Below are 18500 nucleotides of genomic sequence, written 5' to 3'. Positions count from 1 at the left end.
TATATTCATGAGGTTCTATTTCCAGGCTCTGTATTCTGTTCCATTAATCTATTTGTATATTTTTTCACCAATATCACCCTGTCTTGATTACTCAATCTTTACAGTAAGTCTTGAAATCAGGTAGCATCAGTTCTCCAACTTTATCCTTCACCTTCAATATTGTGTTGGGTATTCTGGATCTTTTGCCTCTCTGTATAAACTATAGAATAAGTTTATCAATATTCATAAAATAACTTGCTGGGATTTTGATTGGAATGAATCCAAAGATCAAGTTGGGGATAATTGACGCCTTGACAATATTAAGTCTTCCTATCAATTAACATGGAATATCGCTTTATTTATTTAGTTCCCCTTTATCATTTATCAAAATTTTACAGTTTTCCTCATATAGATCTTGTATATATTTTGATATACTTATACCTAAGTATTTCATTTTTTGGATGGTAACTGAAATATTATTGTGTTTCTAGTTTCAAATTCCACATGTTCACTGTCGGCACATAGGAAAGCAATTGACTTTTGTATATTAACTTTGTATTCTGCACCCTTTATAATCACTTATTGGGTCCAGGAGTTATTTGACTGATTTTTTTCAATGTTCTACATAGATGATTGTGCCATTTGAAAAAAAGAAAAGAAAAAAGACAGTTTTATGTCTTCCTTCTAATTTGTATACCTTTTATTTTTTTGCTTTACTGCATTAGCAAAGACTTCCAGTATGATATTGAAAAGGAGTGGTGAGAGGGACCATCCTGGTCTTTTACCTGATCATAGTGGGAACTTTGAGTTTCTCATCATTAAGTATGATGTTAGCTGTATGTGTGTGTGTGTGCGTGTGTGTGTGTGTGTATCTGACATACACATAACTGAATATATCACTATTATTGTTTTTAACAAACTGTTACCTGTTAGATCAGTTAAGAATAAGAAAAAAGTTTTCATTTTATCTTCACTTGTTCTCTTCAATGCTTTTCCCTTTTTATGTAGCTCCACGTTTCTGATCTGCATTATATTCTTTCTTTCTAAAGCATTTCTCTTAAAATTTCTTGCAAGGCAGATCTATTGGCAAGAAATTCCCTCATTTTTTGTTTGTCTAAGTTTTTATTTCTCCTTCACTTTTTAATAATAATTTGGCAGGGTGCAAAATTCTAGGTTGAAGTGTTTTTTTTCTCACAATACCTTAAATATTTGACTCCACTATCTTCTTGTTAGCATGGTTTCTGAGAAGTTACATGCAATTATCTTTGCTCCTTTTTAGGTAAGGTGTGTTTTACCTCTGGCTTCTTTCACAATTTTTTCTTCATCTTTGATTTTCTGTAATTTGAAAATGATACACTAATACACTTAGGTGTAGTTTGCTGGTATTTATCCTGCTTGGTATTCTTAAGCTTCCTGGATCTGTGGTTTCATGTCGGACATTAATATGGAGAAATTCTTAGTCATTATTGTTTCAAAATATATCTTCTGTTCCTTTCCCTTTTTCTTCTCCTTCCCACCGAGTATTCCAGTGGGTATTCTCATTATGTGTATGTTACACTTTTTATAGTTGTCCCATAGTCTTTAGAAACTATATTCTGTTTCAACCTTTGTTCTCTTTCCTTTTTGGTTTTCAGGTATTCTGTTGATATAACCTCTAGCTCAGAGATTCTTTCTTTGGCCATGTCTAATCTACTAACAAGCCCATCAAAGACATCCTTCATTTCTGTTACTGTTTATATACAGCATTTCTTTTTTGTTCTTTCTTAGGATTTCCATCTTTTGGCTTACATTGCCCATCTATTCTTGCATGCTGTCTAGTTTATCCAGTACAGCCCTTAGTAAATTACACATAGCTCTTTTAAATCCCCAGTCTGAAAATTCCAATGTCCTTGCCATGTCTGGATTTGATACATACTCTGTCTCTTCAAATTGTGGAGGGGTTTTGTTTTGTTTCCTTTTTGCTATGCCTTATAACTATCTTGATAGCTAGACATGCTGTAATGGGCAAAAGGAACTGCAGTAAGTAGGCCTTTAATAATGTGCTGGCGAAGGGGGGGAAATCGGAGGGGGAGACGAACCATGAGAGATGATGGACTCTGAAAAACAAACTGAGGGTTCTAGAGGGGAGGGGGATGGGAGGATGGGTTAGCCTGGTGATGGGTGTTAAAGAGGGCATGTTCTGCATGGAGCACTGGGTGTTATATACAAACAATGAATCGTGGAACACTACATCAAAAACTAATGATGTAAAGTATGGTGATTAACATAACAATAAAAAATTTTAAAAAAATAATGTGCTGGTGAGGTGGTGGAGAGGGAAAACATTCTATAGTCCTATGATTAGGTCTGTGTTTTAGTGAGATTATGCTTCTGGACTGTGAACTTCACAAGTGTTTCTCAGGTTTTTTTCCTCCCCTCTTAGGTGGGACAAGATGGCTAAGGAGGACTGGAATAAGGTATTTCCTTTCCAGGTCACTTAGGTTCTGATAATACACCAGGTTAGGCTCTGGTTAACTAGTTTTCCCTGAAAGGCACATGTTACTAAGAAAAACAGAATGCTCTGGTGTATTTCAAAATGGTTCCTTTTCTCCCTCTCTCACCTGGAAGCCCCCAGAGATTTTTCTCTGATACTTAGTGTCCTGGAAATCTTACACTGTTGTGGGAACCTCCACCCCACCCCACCCCACCCCACCATGTCTTCGTTCCCCTGGAGATTTTAACTTTCTGAGTTGTTCACATTGAGCCTCTAGCTATTCAACAATTACAGTCAAGTTTTCCTACATGACACGGCAGCAGCTTCTGCTTGTGAGTGTCTGCATCAATAGTCCCTGGCTCCCTGCATTTTCCTGTCTCTCCAATCTTGCGTGCAACACTTTGCCCTGTGTGTTCCCCTCCTATGGATCCAAGAACACTGGTTAATTTTTCAGTCCGTTCAGCTTTTTACTTGTTTTTAAGCTCTAGTGGTGACTTCCAACCTCCCTATAAGTGGAACTAGAGATTAGATATGTTGGTTTTCATGCCTGAATAAGTGAAGAAATCTTTCTTCATCCTTTCATTCATTCAACAAATACCTACTGGATACCTCTAATTTGCTCAATAGTGTTCTAGGCACTAACAATACCGCAGTGAACAAAACAAACTCCTGCCTTCATGGAACTTGCATTATAGTAGAACCTTGAAGTTTAATAGTTTAATAAGGATATATCCTCCTGCTAAGTATTCTGTTTTTAATTTACCAAAAACACAGGATGTTCTTTTGATCTTAAAGTTAAGTTTTTGCATCTTTTTTACTTATTTGTTCTGTAATGACATTGATTTGGGTCCTCATTTATTTTAAGCTGGCAACCTCTCTTTTCATCTGTCATTTCATCTTTGAGCTCTTATTCATTGAATACTGGTTCTCATTAAGTTCTATAGAATGCAGCATTTATAAATTATTTTCTATTCCTCTAGTTTATATTTTCATTTAGGTTGGACTCTATCTTTTGCATGTAATGCATGATTTCATGTTGTGCTATAGTATTTCTGCATCACTGCCACATCATTTTGTTTCATCTTGCTCATTCTCTGCTATCTCTTTTGAGGTTTTATTATATATTCTATACTAGGACACTCTGCTTCTCTCTGCTTATAGTTGGGGTGGAGGGTGGTATACCATTCAACGGAGGAAGACCTTCAAGTTTTAGATTATTTCTTGAATTTAGCTCTGAAGTCCTCCCTTCCATAAGAGAGAGGCAGGTTCATTGTTCATTTTTCATTATCACCAGTTTCTTTCTAGCAGCAGTTCCTACTAATCATTGATCAGGAGGAAAAGAGAAAAATAATAATACTTACTCATTATGTTTCTTTCTAGAATTAGTGACATTAGCAAGAATTGTATTTGGCCAATTCAGAAGTTTGCCCTCTAGGATTTGGAGTGAGGAAGGAACATAACATCACTACTCTTCTTTACTACTCTCTGGAATCTTTTTCACCCCCTCAATAACCACGTTTTGTAATGTTTTTCTTAGGTCAATGGTTTTTTTTTGTTTGTTTTTTAAGATTTTATTTATTTATTTGACAAGGAGAGACATAGTGAGAGAGGGAACACAAGCAAGGGGACTGGTAGAGGGAAAAGCAGGCTTCCCACGGAGCAGGGAGCCCAATATGGGGCTCAATCCCAGGACTCTGGGATCATGACCTGAGCTGAAAGCAGACACTTAACAACTGAGCCACCCAGGCACCCCAAGTCAATGTTTTTAACCTTAGACACAGGTATGGAGCTTTAAAAAAAAAAACTGTACATTCACGCTGCACCCCAGACCAATTTAATTAGAATTTCTGGAGAAGTCCAAATAGTATTTTTAAAAGTTCCCAAGGTGGTTTCAATGCCTAAGACCTAACCTTGAGAACTGCAGGCTTAGGTATGTTCCTTTCCTTCTTTGCAGCTGTAAGTGATTTTTAAAAACTCTTTTTGCTTATTTTATGGCTATGCACTTCCAGAGAAATTTTATGGTAAAATTTTATGGTATGGTAAAATTTTCATCTGACATCTTCCTAATCACTTAACAGAAAATTGAGAAGTTCTCAATAACTATCTGCTAGTTGCTTATATGTCTTTTTCATATGTACGATACAGTCCTCTGAAATCCACTTGTAACTTTCACTCAATACACACCTATCTATCATAGGTAAAATCAACAACTTCCCATTTCATTCATGTAACAATCCTCATTTTGAATAAAAATAATAGTACAGGTGCTATTGTTATATTAGGAAAATCATAAATTCACATATTCAACATTTGTGGAATCAAAAGTCATGATTCTTCTCTTCAACACCTTGAATGTGTGTGTGTGTGTCTGCACATACAAGTGTATGTTGGGAAAAGAGAAATGAAAGGGCCTTAAGAGGTGCATACATTAAACATGTGTAGGAAAAGAGGATCCAGTGAAGGTGACTTAGAGAATTCATAGAAACAGAGAAATTAGAATATAAGGTTTTGAAGATTAGAAATAGAAAGCATGTCTAAATTGTTCATTTTGTATCTTTATATATTTGTAAAATTAATGAATGAATGCAATACAAGTGTCATGGCTGCCAAGAGAAGAGTGGCAGGACATATGCTACAAAGTGTCATCTTTGATTATAGAAGCTATTGCATTTGCTCACTGGGAAATCATGAAAGGGATCCCATATTTGCAGAAAGGGAAGGCAATGAAAAAGCAGAGGCAGTTTATATGGATTCTTTTTTCCAAAAGTTGGCAATAAGGAAAAAAAGAAAGCATGTGTGGGGAGCAGTAGTGATAATTCAAGAAGGAAGGATGACGGAGAAGGTTTTATTTTAATATCGTAAGGATGTGAACGCATTGTATGCCCAGAGAAAGAAACAATAGAGAGGAAGTGACTTAAAGGGGAACATACCCCATTCTCCCGTCTCCACTGCATTAAAATTCATTGCATACCCAGCAATGTTCTTATAGGACTGTATTAGCATGTTAAACATATAGAGGCAGAAAAAGATCAAGCAGAGATTAAGCAGGGTTTGGCTGGGTTTTTTACTACAGAATTTATCAAAGATTTTCTATACCACATTTTATAAATGTACATTATCACATTAGTGTCATTTCCCATGGAACCATGAATATGGAACCCCTCCTTTAAAAAAAAAATATCCTATGCAGAGAAAGGGGAACCCTCCTACACTGCTGGTGGGAATCCAAGCTGGTGCAGCCACTCTGGAAAACAGTATGGAAGTTCCTCAAAAAGTTGAAAATAGAGCTACCCTACAACCTAGCAATTGCACTACTGGTTGTTTACCCCAAAGATACAAATGTAGTGATCTGTTTATAGCAGCAATGTTCACAATAGCCAAACTATGGAAAGAGCCTAGATGTCCATCAACAAATGAATGGATAAAGAAGATGTGGTGTATACACACACACACACACACACACACACACACACACACACACACACACACTGGAATATTATGCAGCCATCAAAAAAATGAAATCTTGCCATTTGCAATGACGTGGATAGAACTAGAGGGTATTATGCCAAGCTAAATAAGTCAATCAGAGAAAGACAATTATCATATGATCTCACTGATATGAGGAATTTGAGAAACAAGACAGAGGATCATAGGGGAAGGGAGGGAAAAATGAAACAAAATGAAATCAGAGAGGGAGACAAACCATAAGAGACTCTTAATCTCAGCAACAAACTGAGGGTTGCTGGAGTGGTGGGGGTGGGAGGGATGGGGTGGCTGGGTGATGGACACTGAGGAGGGTATGTGCTATGGTGAGTGCTGTGAATTGTGTAAGACTGAAGAATCACAGACCTGTACCCCTGAAACAAATAATACATTATATGTTAATTTAAAAAAAGTATCCTAATGGACTAGTGTTTCATATAACATACTTTGGAAAATATGCTTTAAAGTAAAAATTCTTTCAGAATTTCTATATCTAATTTCTTTTCAGTTGGCATAAGCACTATTAAAAAGTAAAATTTGGTTTTGTTGTTTTATTTTTTTAATTCAAGTATAGTGTTATATTAGTTTCAGGTGTACAATATAATGATTCAGTAATTCTATACATTACTCAGTGCTCATCGTGATAAGTGTACTCTCAATCCCCTTCACTTATTTTACCCATTCCCCCACCCACCTCCCCGCTGGCAGCCATCAGTTTTTTCTCTATATTTGAGAGTCTGGGGATTCTTGTGTCTTTTTTTCTGTTTATTTGCTTTGTTTCTTAAATTCCACATATGAGTGAAATCATATGCCATTTGTCTTTATCTGACTTATTTTGCTTAGCATTATACTCTCTAGATCTATCCTTGTTGCTGCCAAAGTCAAGACTTCATTATTTTTTATGGCTGAGTAATATTCCATTGCATATATATTCTTCATCTTCTTTATTCATTCATCTATTGGTGGACACTTAAGTTGTTTCCATAATTTGGCTATTCTAAATGCTGCAATAAACATATTTTTGTTTTATTACCATACCATCTTCTGTTATTTCCCATTACAAATATGCAACAATTGATTTTCATTTATAATTTAAATAGGATTTAAGGGAAAGGATTTAAGTTTCATAGTTTTGAGAACCAGAACTGGACTGTAATGCTGTTGCACTACTTATTAGCTGAGCAATCTTGCACAACTTACTGAACCTAGTCATGTACCGAGCTCCCTAATCTCTACTATATAAGCACGGATAATGGGCTGATTTCCACAAATGCCTAGGGAGGGTTATAACATAAACATGTAGACAGAGCTAAAAACATGCAGTCGGTTGAAATGCCTAGGAAAAACAAAGAGAAAAAAGAAACCTAAAGTGCTTTGTGGGGAGAGGTGTCACAGATTGTGCCTAACCTTGAAGAATGGGCAAGAACATAAGGCATGTGATAGACAACAAATGATAATCAGTTATTAATTTAATCTGGCTCACAGAGCAACTTAAACTTTGATGAAAAATAAACATTTCTCCTTTTTGCTGTTTCTTATTAAAATATCAAGTTGCTTTGTAAAATATACTTTAAAAATAACTAAGCTAAGCCTCTGACCAGCAAGCAAGGTTACCATGGACTAAGTGGAAGGGCTTAGGGGCATATCTAGTTTTGTCTCATATGAAATGAATGGGACACAATTTAGGATGTTCTTCAGTCACAAGGAACAAAAATAAGACCATACCATCAGTTGTAGTGGTTAAGAGTGTGAGTTTTGGGTGTCTTGGGTTTGATTCTGGCTCTTCGACTCATAGCCATATGAACTCTGATAAGTAATATCTCTGAGCTCTTCACTTATGTAGTGGGCATAAAAATACACAACAGTAGGGTTGTTTCAAAGATTATGATAGTGTGTAAAGTGCTTAAGTTAGTGTTTTGACTACCAAATCCTTTTCCCCATATCCTTCAAAGTTAACTCTCAATAAGTGATAGGTATATTATAATACTGTGATATCATAAGCATATGGCCTTTGAACTTGATCAGATCTGGGTTCAAATCCTGACTCCACCACTTTTTGATTAATGACCTCAGAAAGTTGCTTAACTTCTCTGAGCCTCATCTTCTTATTCACTTATTTATTTTTAAACTTTCTTTTTAACTTTTTTTTTTTTTTTGAGAGAGAGAGAGGAGGGGCAGAAAGAGAGAATCTTAAGCAGGCTCCACATCCAGTGCAGAGTCTGATGCAGGGCTCGATCTCATGACCCTGAGATCAAGACCTGAGTCAAAATCAACAGTTGGATACTTAAACGAGTGAACCACCCAGGTGCCCCTCATCTTCATATTTAAAACGAGTATAATAATACAAATGTCTTTGGTGACGGTAGAGGTTAAATGAGATAATGCATATAATGTATATCCAACACATGGCAGGCGTTCAACAGACGCCAGTCATTTTTACCACTTTCCCTAGAGAATAATATCTAAATTTTTACCATAGAATCCAAGGTCCTTCATAGTCTGGCCAAACTCTTTTTCCAGCCTCAGCTCTTAACACCCTCCTTCTACACTCCCCTTCTTCCTCCTCTGCTTTTCCTAACTCCTCTGTCTTCCACTTCATAAACTTCTACTCTTAGAACTGGGATTCTGTTCTTTAAGGAAATAGCCCCTTTGGGATTCTAACCAAAGGATGAGAAAGAAAGCCCCCATGTCTGATCTTGGTAATTAAGTCAAAACCTTTCTTATATCAAGGCTTATAGTCACCTTGGGGAGGGCTTAATCTCTTACAACAATAAGACACTGGCAACTTTTTCTCTTCCTGAAAAATTCTCTTAATATAAAAGACACACACACACACACACACACACACACTTGGTATTTGTCATTCTTCTCTGGCCTCATTAGCTCTCTTGCCAGTATTTCATCTTCCGCTACCTCAGGTGTTAGTAGTTGCCCAGCACTAGAGACAGTGGTGATTGTGACAACCATGAGCATTAAACGTAATAACACACAGCTGAGCATTAAACGTAATAACACAGCTACAACTCAGTTTTCTCTGTTGTTGCCTTAGAGAAATGTAGCCCAGATTTCTACATGAAATATCTTGATTTTTAAGGTGGCAACAAGTTTGGAAAAGAAAAAAGCATGTAGGTTGAAAAACACGCCTGAATTCACTCTGTGGCCCATTAGTTCAGAATCTCTACTCTAGAATATTCAGATAGCACTGCCAGTGATTTTTATGTGCATTTTGGGGCTTACAAGGATGATACTTGTGGACTCAACTTGACTATATTCCAAGTGCCTGGCACAGTGTCTGGTACATAGCACACACACAATAAATATACATTAGATGAAAGAGTTGTGCAGACATCCCCTTTCATGGTTAAATTTATTCACTGTCACTCAATCTAATGGTTGGCCAAACATTTTGGTTTCATTCTTAGACTAGTTCCTGTTAAAGTTCTGCTATTGGTGTTTCCCAGCTGCTAAACTATGCTATTCTTAGTACTTTGCTTTACAGTTTGTTTCAAAATATTCTGGATGCATCCTGCTTGTGTCAGACATGGTCATCACACTCCCTCAATTGCCTTGTCATCGCTATTGTTTTCTGGCATCACACTTTCTACATCGTAATATTGCCAGTGCAGAGGAAATGCTTTCACTGTCTAAGGCATGATAGGACTAGTCCATGATTATTTCTCCCACAACAGAGCATCTTCCTTAAACTGTACAGAGAATGAAAATGGTTATTTTTTTTAAGATTTTATTTATTTGTCAGAGAGAGAGCACAAGCAGGGGAAGTAGCAGGCAGAGGGAGAAGCAGGCTCCCCCCTGAGCAGGGAGCCAGATGTGGGACTCGATCCCAGGACCCTGAGATCATGACCTGAGCTGAAGGCAGATGCTTAACCGACTGAGCCACCCAGGCATCCAGAAAATGGTTATTTTTACTACTTCACTCATTCACTCAAAGCTAGGTCACTGAAAAAAAGAATCCTTGAGAGTGTAACTCTGTGCTTGGCACAAAAAAAAGAGAAGACAAAACACGACCTTTGATTTCAAGGAGCTTACAGTCAAGTAAAACAGTTGGTAACAGCTTAGTGTACCGTGTGCTATAGAAGAAGGCACACAGGAGAGGCAGTATGGACAGGAGAGGTGAAGAGCACTGATTCTGGAGCACACTCCCAGGTTCCAAGTTTGGCTTCACTACTTACCAGCTGTTTGAACAAGTTATTTAACATCCTTGTGACTTGGGTTTTCCCATCTGTAAAATGGGGTGTAAGGGAATATAGCTCACAGATTAAGATTTAAGTGAATTAAAATGGGTAAAATGCTTAGACTAGTACCTAGCATAAAGTAACTCAATAAATGTTACGTTACTATTACAGAAGGTGCACTTAACCTTGTGTGTGTGGTTGGTGTGTGGAGGTAGCTAGGTAAAGAGAAAGTCAGAAAGATTTTCCTGAAGTAATTATAGATATAAGCCTTGAAGATCTCTTTCCTCAACAAATATTTATCGGGTGTTTGCTATGCGCCAGGCCCTAGATGAATACATGTAAAACAACAGGGCTTGGAACATATAGAAGGAATACTTCCTAGGCAACAAGAGTAGCAAGTTCAAAGCCATGAAGATGTGAGAGGTCAAGGCGTTCTTGGAAGTGCACATAGTTCCCTGTGAGGGAGAACAGGGCTAGAGTTAAGTAGAGCAGGAGATAACACAAAGAAGTGGGAGTGAGGTGTCAAACTGTAGACAGCCTTGTATATCACACTGTAGCATTTGATATTTATGCCATAGACATAGGAGCCAAGGAAGAGTTTAAGTTGGGGAGTGACCATCTTATTTGTGTTCTTTACATTACTCTCCTGATAATATTAATCTGAGCAAACAGCAATGTTCTTTAGGAAGGGAGACCTCCCACAAAACTCCTTATAGGAGAGTAGTGGGATGGTTTTTTATGCAAATCAAAACTAATGGAACTTGAAATAAAAGCACTTACAAATTCTAAAGTGAAAGTGAGTTTTCCACATGTGAATGGAGCACGAGATATTATCTCAAAAAGAAACACCTGATAACACAGGTGTTTCTGATAAAACCCCCGATAATACCTAAAACAGCAACTCAGGCCTGGCCCTTCTGGATCGATCTCGTACCCTTTTTGTGTCTCATTCATTTAATCAACAAACATTTATTGTGCCGGACACTGCTCTAGACACCTGAGATACAACAGTAAACAATAACAAAAAGATTTCTGACCGCTGGAGGACAGATAATAAAAATTAAAGATAAGTTAATTACATGAAATATTAAAAGGAGATAAGTATTATTGAAATTTAAACAATGAAGCAGAGTAAGGAAAACTGGGATTGTCCCTTCCTTATAGGAAGCATAATAGCATGAGTTCAGAACGGAATGAAAGGAACTGCAAAGCTGTCTGCAGTGTAAAATCCATGATAAATACCGTAGGTGCGAAGTCCTGTCACTACACAGGGGTCTAAGCTGCAGAAAGAGAGCCACTCCTAAAAAACTGCGTCTGTGCACATATACGTACACATATATTAGAATGACATATATATGTATTATATAAATCAAGATTCTTTACAGCCTATGTAAGTCGTCTTTGAACCATGTGATGTGGACAAGGCTTAAAATGGGCTGGAACATTTTCTCCCCATTACTTCCACAATAAACAATGCCAGTGTTGGGGGGGGTGTATGTAAATGTGTGTGTGCTTTGGATAGCATCTCCTGCTTGGAACAAAGCCGGCCAGAGCCCTATTCTTCTACAACCTGTCCTGATAATAGCCCAACCCTACAGGAACCCCAATTTAAAAAAATCACAAAACAAACAAACCTCCTTCAACAACATGGTATCATGGAGTGGTGTCCTTAATCGCTAACCCATCCTTTATGTAGTCCTGACTTCAAGGGAAGAATGCCACCTACCGAATCATCCGCACCAGTCAGTCGGTCCTGCAAAGTGCAGCAACACTCAGCTCGACCGGGGTTGGCTCCAAATCCCCTCCCTCCGATTATTCTCTGGCCTTAAAAAAATTTGCCACTATTTGGGCTGTCAGGAAGTTATGCCCTCGGCACAGATATCTGATAAACACTTCCACATATTGTAGCCTTCTCAATGGCTAAGCCAAATTTCAGAGTCCTCTCTCGCCTGCATTTTCCTTAATTGCGCTTTGACGTTTGGAATGCCCATGTCTTTGCAGCCGCAGGCAGCGGAAACCGCTGGTGCAAATTGTGCGGGGGCTGCTGACCCGCGGCTGCAGAAGCCAAGGAGGGCTACCCGAACACCCTAACGTTCGGGGTTGCTCAAGAGGTCAGGCGATGCTGGGGGCTTCCCAATGTGCACAGCCCAGCACCCTGCGACGCGCCGCTCCAACCCGAGGCCTCGGGAGGGGGAGCTTAGGGCCCGGGGCGGTGGGGTTGGAGTCCGGGCTGGGGGACCCCTCTGCGGTCCACTGAAAGCGAGGCAGGAATCACCGCAACTCCCCGGTTCGGGCTGAGGTGGCCGCGACTGCGCCGCCGCACGCGCTGCCGCGGCGCCGTCCCCCGCGGGCGCAGCGCAGGCAGGGATGGGGTCGGGTGCGCGTGGGCTGGGCGGAGGGAGAGGCGCGCGTCCGTGCCCTAGAGACCCCCTTGGTGACGCGGGCCGGTGAGCTCCTGCGGGCTGGGCCTGCCCGGAGTCGCGGGCTGGCAAGGTCAGTCGGCCGCCTGTACCCTAACAGAATTCTGCAAGCCGAGAAGGACGCCCGGCTCCCGGCGCCGCAGTCCGGCGCAGCCGCTGGGAGCGCCGCGGCCCGAGGACGGCGGCCGGGGGCGGGTCCCGCGCGGGGCGCCCGGCGCGGAGGGGGCGGGCCCGAGGCGGGGCGGGCCGCGGCGCGGACGCGCGGTCGCAGCCGCAATCGCCTGCAGCCCGCGGCGCCGAGCACAGCAGCCGTGCATGGCCCCGACGGGAGGCGCGCTGCCCGCACCCGGAGCCCGGCTCCCGGCCTGAGCGCGGCAGCCGCCTCGGGCCCGCGCGTCCTCGCCCCTGCGGCCGCCGTCCCGCGGACATGACCGCGTAGCCTCCTCCTGGGCTGGGATCTGCGGTAAAGTCTTCTTCATGGAAGCGATGTCCCCCCAGCAGGAGACTCTAGGGGGGCAGCCGGGGCGCTCCTCTTCCCTGACGGGCGTGTCTCGGATCGCGGGAGGCCCCGGCACCAAGAAGGTGAGGACGCTGAGCGGCGCCCTGCGCCCGCCGCCAGCCCACTCCCAGCGCGCGCCCCCCGCGCTGCCACCGCCGCGCACCGGCCGGCCGCCTCGGGAACTGAGCGCTCGAGGCCGCGGCCCGCCGCGTGAGCCTCGGGACGTTCCTGCCTTCCCCGCCCTCACGGCGCCGCGGTCTCCCAAGTCACCCTGAAACCCGCGGGGTTGGCGCCTAGAGTCGTAATCGCTCTCGGAGCGGCCCCCAGGCTGCCTCCCGGGCTCCATCCGCCGCGGGAGCGGCGGCCGGGCCCCTCCTTCAGTCGGGGCGCGCGGGCGGGCACTGGGGCCTCGCCTTTACCCGGCCCCCCTCCCCCGAGGGCTCGGCCCCTGGGCGCCCCCCCCCCCCCGAGGGCTCCCGGGCGCTCGCCGCCTGCGGACGCGGTCAGCGCCGAGTCGTCAGGGGCCGCGGCGTCGGCCAGGGCGCGGCACCCCGCGCTGAGGAAGGTAGGCTGGCGGGCGGGCGGCGGCGCTCAGCCTCTCACCTGGACGCTGAGGCGCGGCCGCCACACGGCGCTGCTTTTTGGTGGCGGGGGGCAGGTTCCTGCGCCCAGCGCGGCGCCTCCGCCGCGACTCCCGGGTCTCCGAGGTGGTGGTCAGACGCGCAGGTGTGCTTGGGATGCTAACGGTCCCCGCGGCAGCGGCACGGAGGTTTGGTTCGGCCTGGAACCGGGCCGGGTGGGGCCCGTGGGCTGCGGCGGAGGGGGCCTTCGCCCTGCGGGGTCCCCTGGCCCCCGGGTCGCGTTGAGGCTGGAGAGGGGCCGGGGCGTGGGCGTGGGCGTGGGGCGGCGCTCGTGTGCCCTGTCAGCCGGGAGCGGCGACGCGGGCGGCGACTTGCAGCGTTCCTCGCCGGTGCACACGGCCGCCGTGCGGCGTGCTGGTGCCCCCCGGGCCCGGCGTCCTGGGAAGGGTGCCCTGAGCAAGCGCACGTGGCCGCCAGCCGCCGGCCTCTGCTGCCCCCCTGTCTGCGGGCAGGATTTGGGTGTCTCTGGCCGTGTCCGTTGCTCTTACACTCCTTCCCCCAAGACCTTCGGTTATTTGGCCCTTTTTTGCCCTGTGTCCTGGTGGTGCCCTTCCAGCTTCCCTGGAAATAAACGGGGGTTAGAGGGATCACCGAACGCCTCCCTCAGGAATGCCTGGAGGCACCGCGTTTTCACCATTAGAGCCTGGAGGGGCTGCGCGGGCCTTCGGGGGGTCGGGACCTCACAGCCTTTCGTGCCTCTGCACACCAGGATCCTGGGCTGGCTAGAGCTCAGTTGGGAGGTGAGGTGGTGCTCCAGAGTATAGAAGGGCATGGGCGCTCCCCAGGACGTCGACCATGTCGCGGGGCCACCTAGGAGTGCCCGGGAACCTGGTGATGCATGGGCTGAAGTGGTGGCCAGCCTTCGATGTACTGAGGCTGTGCTGTGCCCGTGGCGCTTTTTCCCTTCTGAGATGCAGGGATAGCGCGTGTGCGCGTGCGCGTGCGCGCGCGTGCGAAAATGCACCGGGCTAGCGCCTCATTTGGGAAGGTAAATGCATGTTCCAAGTAATTGACACAGACTTTAAAGCATTTTTTAAATTCTTGTATACTTAAGGAATTGGGAAAAATCAAAGATTTATATCCCTGGGAAGTTAGTTGTCTTCCTTTACTAAGGGAAATGAAGCATACTGGCAGAGGGCATTGGAGTAGCTTGATCATTTATCAAGTAGTACTTGCCCAGTAAATGAACGGTTACCTCACATCTTAAGCTATTGTCCTTAAGATGCTGTCCTTCATTATACATCCTAATGGGTTGTCACATTACCAGCAGTCTTTCTCTTTTTTTCTTTCGTTCTTTTCAAAGGAAATAGAGTTTGCTAATCTGGACACTCTACAGCTTTTTACTACCTTTGGGTCAAAGATGGTGTTGAAGAACTTTTCTCTTTTGCTTTTAATATTTTTTTTTCCATAAAAGCGCACCTCTCTTATTTTAAATATTAGCACGCATGCCTTGATCTTAGACCTCCATATTAGGAATAGAAAATAATCATAATAAAAATACTTCCAACGTATAGTTCATGGAATCATTGCCATTTACACTCTTACGGACACCAGTCTTCATGTAACCCAAGTACTCAACAGACTGATCTTTATGTTCCATCTTGCCTTCTTGGTGTTTGGTAGTTTTAGTGAGTCATGAGATTTATTTCTTAAAAAGTCTGCTATGTGGTTGCAGTGTTAATTACCAAGGTGTGGATCAGTGTTGTTTAAATTGCCAGTTACAATCAAAATTACAAAAAAATTAAACAGAAAAAGAAATCCTAGCAAATTAGTAATGGTGAATAGAGTTTTGTATTACTTCTTTTTCTCTATTTCATATATGTATGTGTATTTTGGATAGTGATGTAAAACATGTATTTTTCTGAATGGTCCAAATTTTTAAAGACGGATCAATATATGGAGTCAGTTCATCTGGCTTTTAGTTCTCATTCTATTACTATCTTGATGATCTTGAGGAAATCACTTGACTTGTTTCAGTTTCCTCATTTGTAAAATGGGAATCAAAGGGATAATGCTGCAGAAAGTGCTTTGAAAAGTATATAGATGACAATTACTTCTTTTATTCTTTGAAAACAAGATGATCTTTAATAGAAAAAGCAAAACATCTTTAAAGCTAGTCATCCTGAGGACTATTAATCCAGAATGTAGTTCATGTTCCCAGAAATTACTGTTAAGAAGGCAGTTTCATAGAATGTGGTGAAATTTGGAGTGTGATGACCCAGGTTCAGGTCTCCACTGTGTTGGTCCTCTCTTTCTGACCTTAACCTTCAGTTTCCTATTTCTAAAATGAACATAACAGTAATACTTATCTGTTTAAGATTGTTGGGAATATTAAATGTGAAATTGAGTGAATACTGTCATATAATAAGCACTCAATAAGTATTAGCTTCTGTTGTTTGTACTTTCTCCCGTATTTGTGGTTCATACTGTTGTCCCACTTGTTCAAGCTAAAATCTGGGATTCATTTTCAACTCCTTCATTTCCTTACTCTACCACAACCATCAGAAAGGCCAGTCAACTATTACTTTAAAACATATCTTGAATTTCTCCACTTCATCTACTGCTGCCACTGTAGCCCAGGCCAGACTACCACCATCTCTCATTTGTACCTTTACAGAAACTCCCTAACTTGTCTGACACCTTTCTTGCTCTTCCCTGGCCCAGTTTCCACTTAGCAGCACCAGAGTGATCTTTAAAAATGTAAGTTGATCATATTGCTCACTTGCTTAAAATCCTATAGTAACTTTCTATCATGTTTAGCATAAAATTCTGACTCCTTTGCTTAGCCTTCTCTATTTCTCCCATCTTATCTACCTTTTCCACATTGTTGTGTATTCTCCAGCCACATGGGCCTTCTTTTTCACACATCAGGTCTCCAGATCATTCCTTGTCTGAGGCCTTGGGCTTTGCTCTTCCCTCTGCTTCTGCCACAGGTCTTTGTAGTGTTGACTCTCATGTTGTTCAAATGTCCGGCCCTCTCAGAGGCCTGTCCTGACTATGTAAGTGGAAGTTGCTGCCCTCAGTCATGCTCTATACCTCTGTTTTATTTTCGTCTTAGCATTCATCCTTGCCTAGTTTCTTATTTACTTCTTCTTCCATTACCTGAACCCTTCACCAGATGGTGAAAACCGTGAGAATAGGGACCTCATCTGTACTGTTCAAGGCTGTCTTTCCAGTGCTTAGGACAGTGCACATATTAGGGACTCAATAAACACTAGCTAGCTTATACAGCAGTGAACAGGACAGGTATAACCCGTGTTCAGAGTGTTTGATTTAGACCAGAATCAGCAAATCTTTTCTCAAAAGACCAGATAGTAGATAATTTAGGTTGTAGACCTTAAGGTCTCTGTTGCTGCTACCCACTTTGCCACCGTGGCGATAAAGCAGCCATTGACAGTATGTAAATGACTGGGCATAACTGTGTTCCAATAAAACTGAGTTTAGAAAAACAGGCAGTGGGTCGCTGGTGTATAGTTTGCTCACCCCCTGGTTTGGAGCATTGCTGTTGATGAGAACTTTCTGTGCCAGTACTACTGCTGTTTATCTACAATGTCCTGTTCGATAACCACTAGCTAGCTACATGTGTCTATTGAGCACTTGACATGTGGCTGTACAGCTGAGGAACAAAAAAAATTTAACAGCTTCACTGAGGTATAATTGACATACAGGAAACTGTACATATTTGAAGTATATAAATCTGTAAGTTTTGGCACATGTATATACTTCTGAAACCATCACCACAGTCAAGAGAATGAATATATTTATCATCCCCCAAAGTTTATGTCCCTTGCTAATCCCTTGGTTTGCTCCCCCTTCCTAGGCAACCATTGGTCTGTTTTCTGTCACTGTAGATTAATTTGCATTTTCAAGAATTATATATAAATGGAATCATACTATGTATTTTTTTTGCTTCTTTAATTCAATATAATTATTTTAAGATTCATCATGTTTTTGCATAGATCAGTAGTTCATTTCATTGCTGAGTAGTATTCCATCATGTAGGGAGGCCACAATTGAGTATTCGGGTTTTTTCCAGGTTTTGGCTACTACAAATAAAGCTGCTGTGTACATTCATATGTAAGTCTTTGTATGGACCTATGCTGGTCCATCCAAAGTAAACACTTTGGGGTTGAATGGCTGGGTCATATTTTAGATGTAAGTTTAACTTTTTAAGAAACTGTCATATTGTTTTCTTTTTTTTTTTTTTCAAATTTTTTTTATTGTTATGTTAATCACCATATATTACATCATTAGTTTTTGATGCAGTGTTCCATGATTGATTGTTTGTTCATAACACCCAGTGCTCCATGCAGAACGTGCCCTCTTTAATACCCATCACCAGGCTGACCCATCCCCCCACCCCCCTACCCTCTAGAACCCTCAGTTTGTTTTTCAGAGTCCATCATCTCTCATGGTTCGTCTCCCCCTCTGACATACTCCCCTTTTCTTCCTCTCCTGTTATCTTCTTCTTTTCCTTTTTTCTTAAAATATGTTGCGTTATTTGTTTCAGAAGTACAGATCTGTGATTCAACAGTCTTGCACAATTCACAGCGCTCACCGTAGCACATACCCTCCCCAAAGTCTATCACCCAGCCATCCCATCCCTCCCACCCCCAACCACTCCAGTAACACTCAGTTTGTTTCCTGAGATTAAGAATTCCTCATATCAGTGAGGTCATGTGATACATGTCTTTCTCTGATTGACTTATTTCACTCAGCATAACACCCTCCAGTTCCATCCACGTCGTTGCAAATGGCAAGATCTCATTCCTTTTGATGGCTGCATAATATTCCATTGTGTATATATACCAC

The 18500-nt window shown here is 42.6% G+C and overlaps 1 protein-coding gene and 1 long non-coding RNA gene across 5 annotated transcripts in view; one reads left to right on the top strand and one right to left on the bottom strand.

The window, feature by feature from the left end:
- LOC141374527 (uncharacterized) overlaps positions 1-11882 on the bottom strand; it is a 33563-nt gene extending 21681 nt beyond the window's left edge. The window contains exon 1 of the long non-coding RNA XR_012381475.1: positions 11763-11882. This is a non-coding gene — a long non-coding RNA (uncharacterized lncRNA). The remainder of the gene's footprint in view (positions 1-11762) is intronic.
- A 627-nt stretch (positions 11883-12509) lies between these two features.
- ARHGAP20 (Rho GTPase activating protein 20) overlaps positions 12510-18500 on the top strand; it is a 140278-nt gene continuing 134287 nt past the window's right edge. For 2 of the 4 annotated variants that reach the window (XM_073903711.1, XM_025893939.2), the window contains exon 1: positions 12836-13130. In XM_073903711.1, the coding sequence (XP_073759812.1) occupies positions 13026-13130 (105 nt within the window). In that variant the 5' untranslated portion in view covers positions 12836-13025. Of the gene's footprint in view, positions 12622-12835; positions 13131-13450; positions 13613-18500 lie in introns of those variants that run through there. The other 2 variants (XM_073903713.1, XM_073903712.1) reach the window with 2 other exon arrangements.

Source organism: Callorhinus ursinus, unplaced genomic scaffold (assembly GCF_003265705.2).
Source record: "Callorhinus ursinus isolate GAN/ISIS: 27379988/994484 unplaced genomic scaffold, GSC_fseal_2.0 scaffold19, whole genome shotgun sequence".
In the NCBI taxonomy this organism is placed as follows: domain Eukaryota; kingdom Metazoa; phylum Chordata; class Mammalia; order Carnivora; family Otariidae; genus Callorhinus; species Callorhinus ursinus.
The sequence above is the reverse complement of the archived record's forward strand: the minus strand, read 5'-3'. Positions and strand labels throughout refer to the sequence as shown.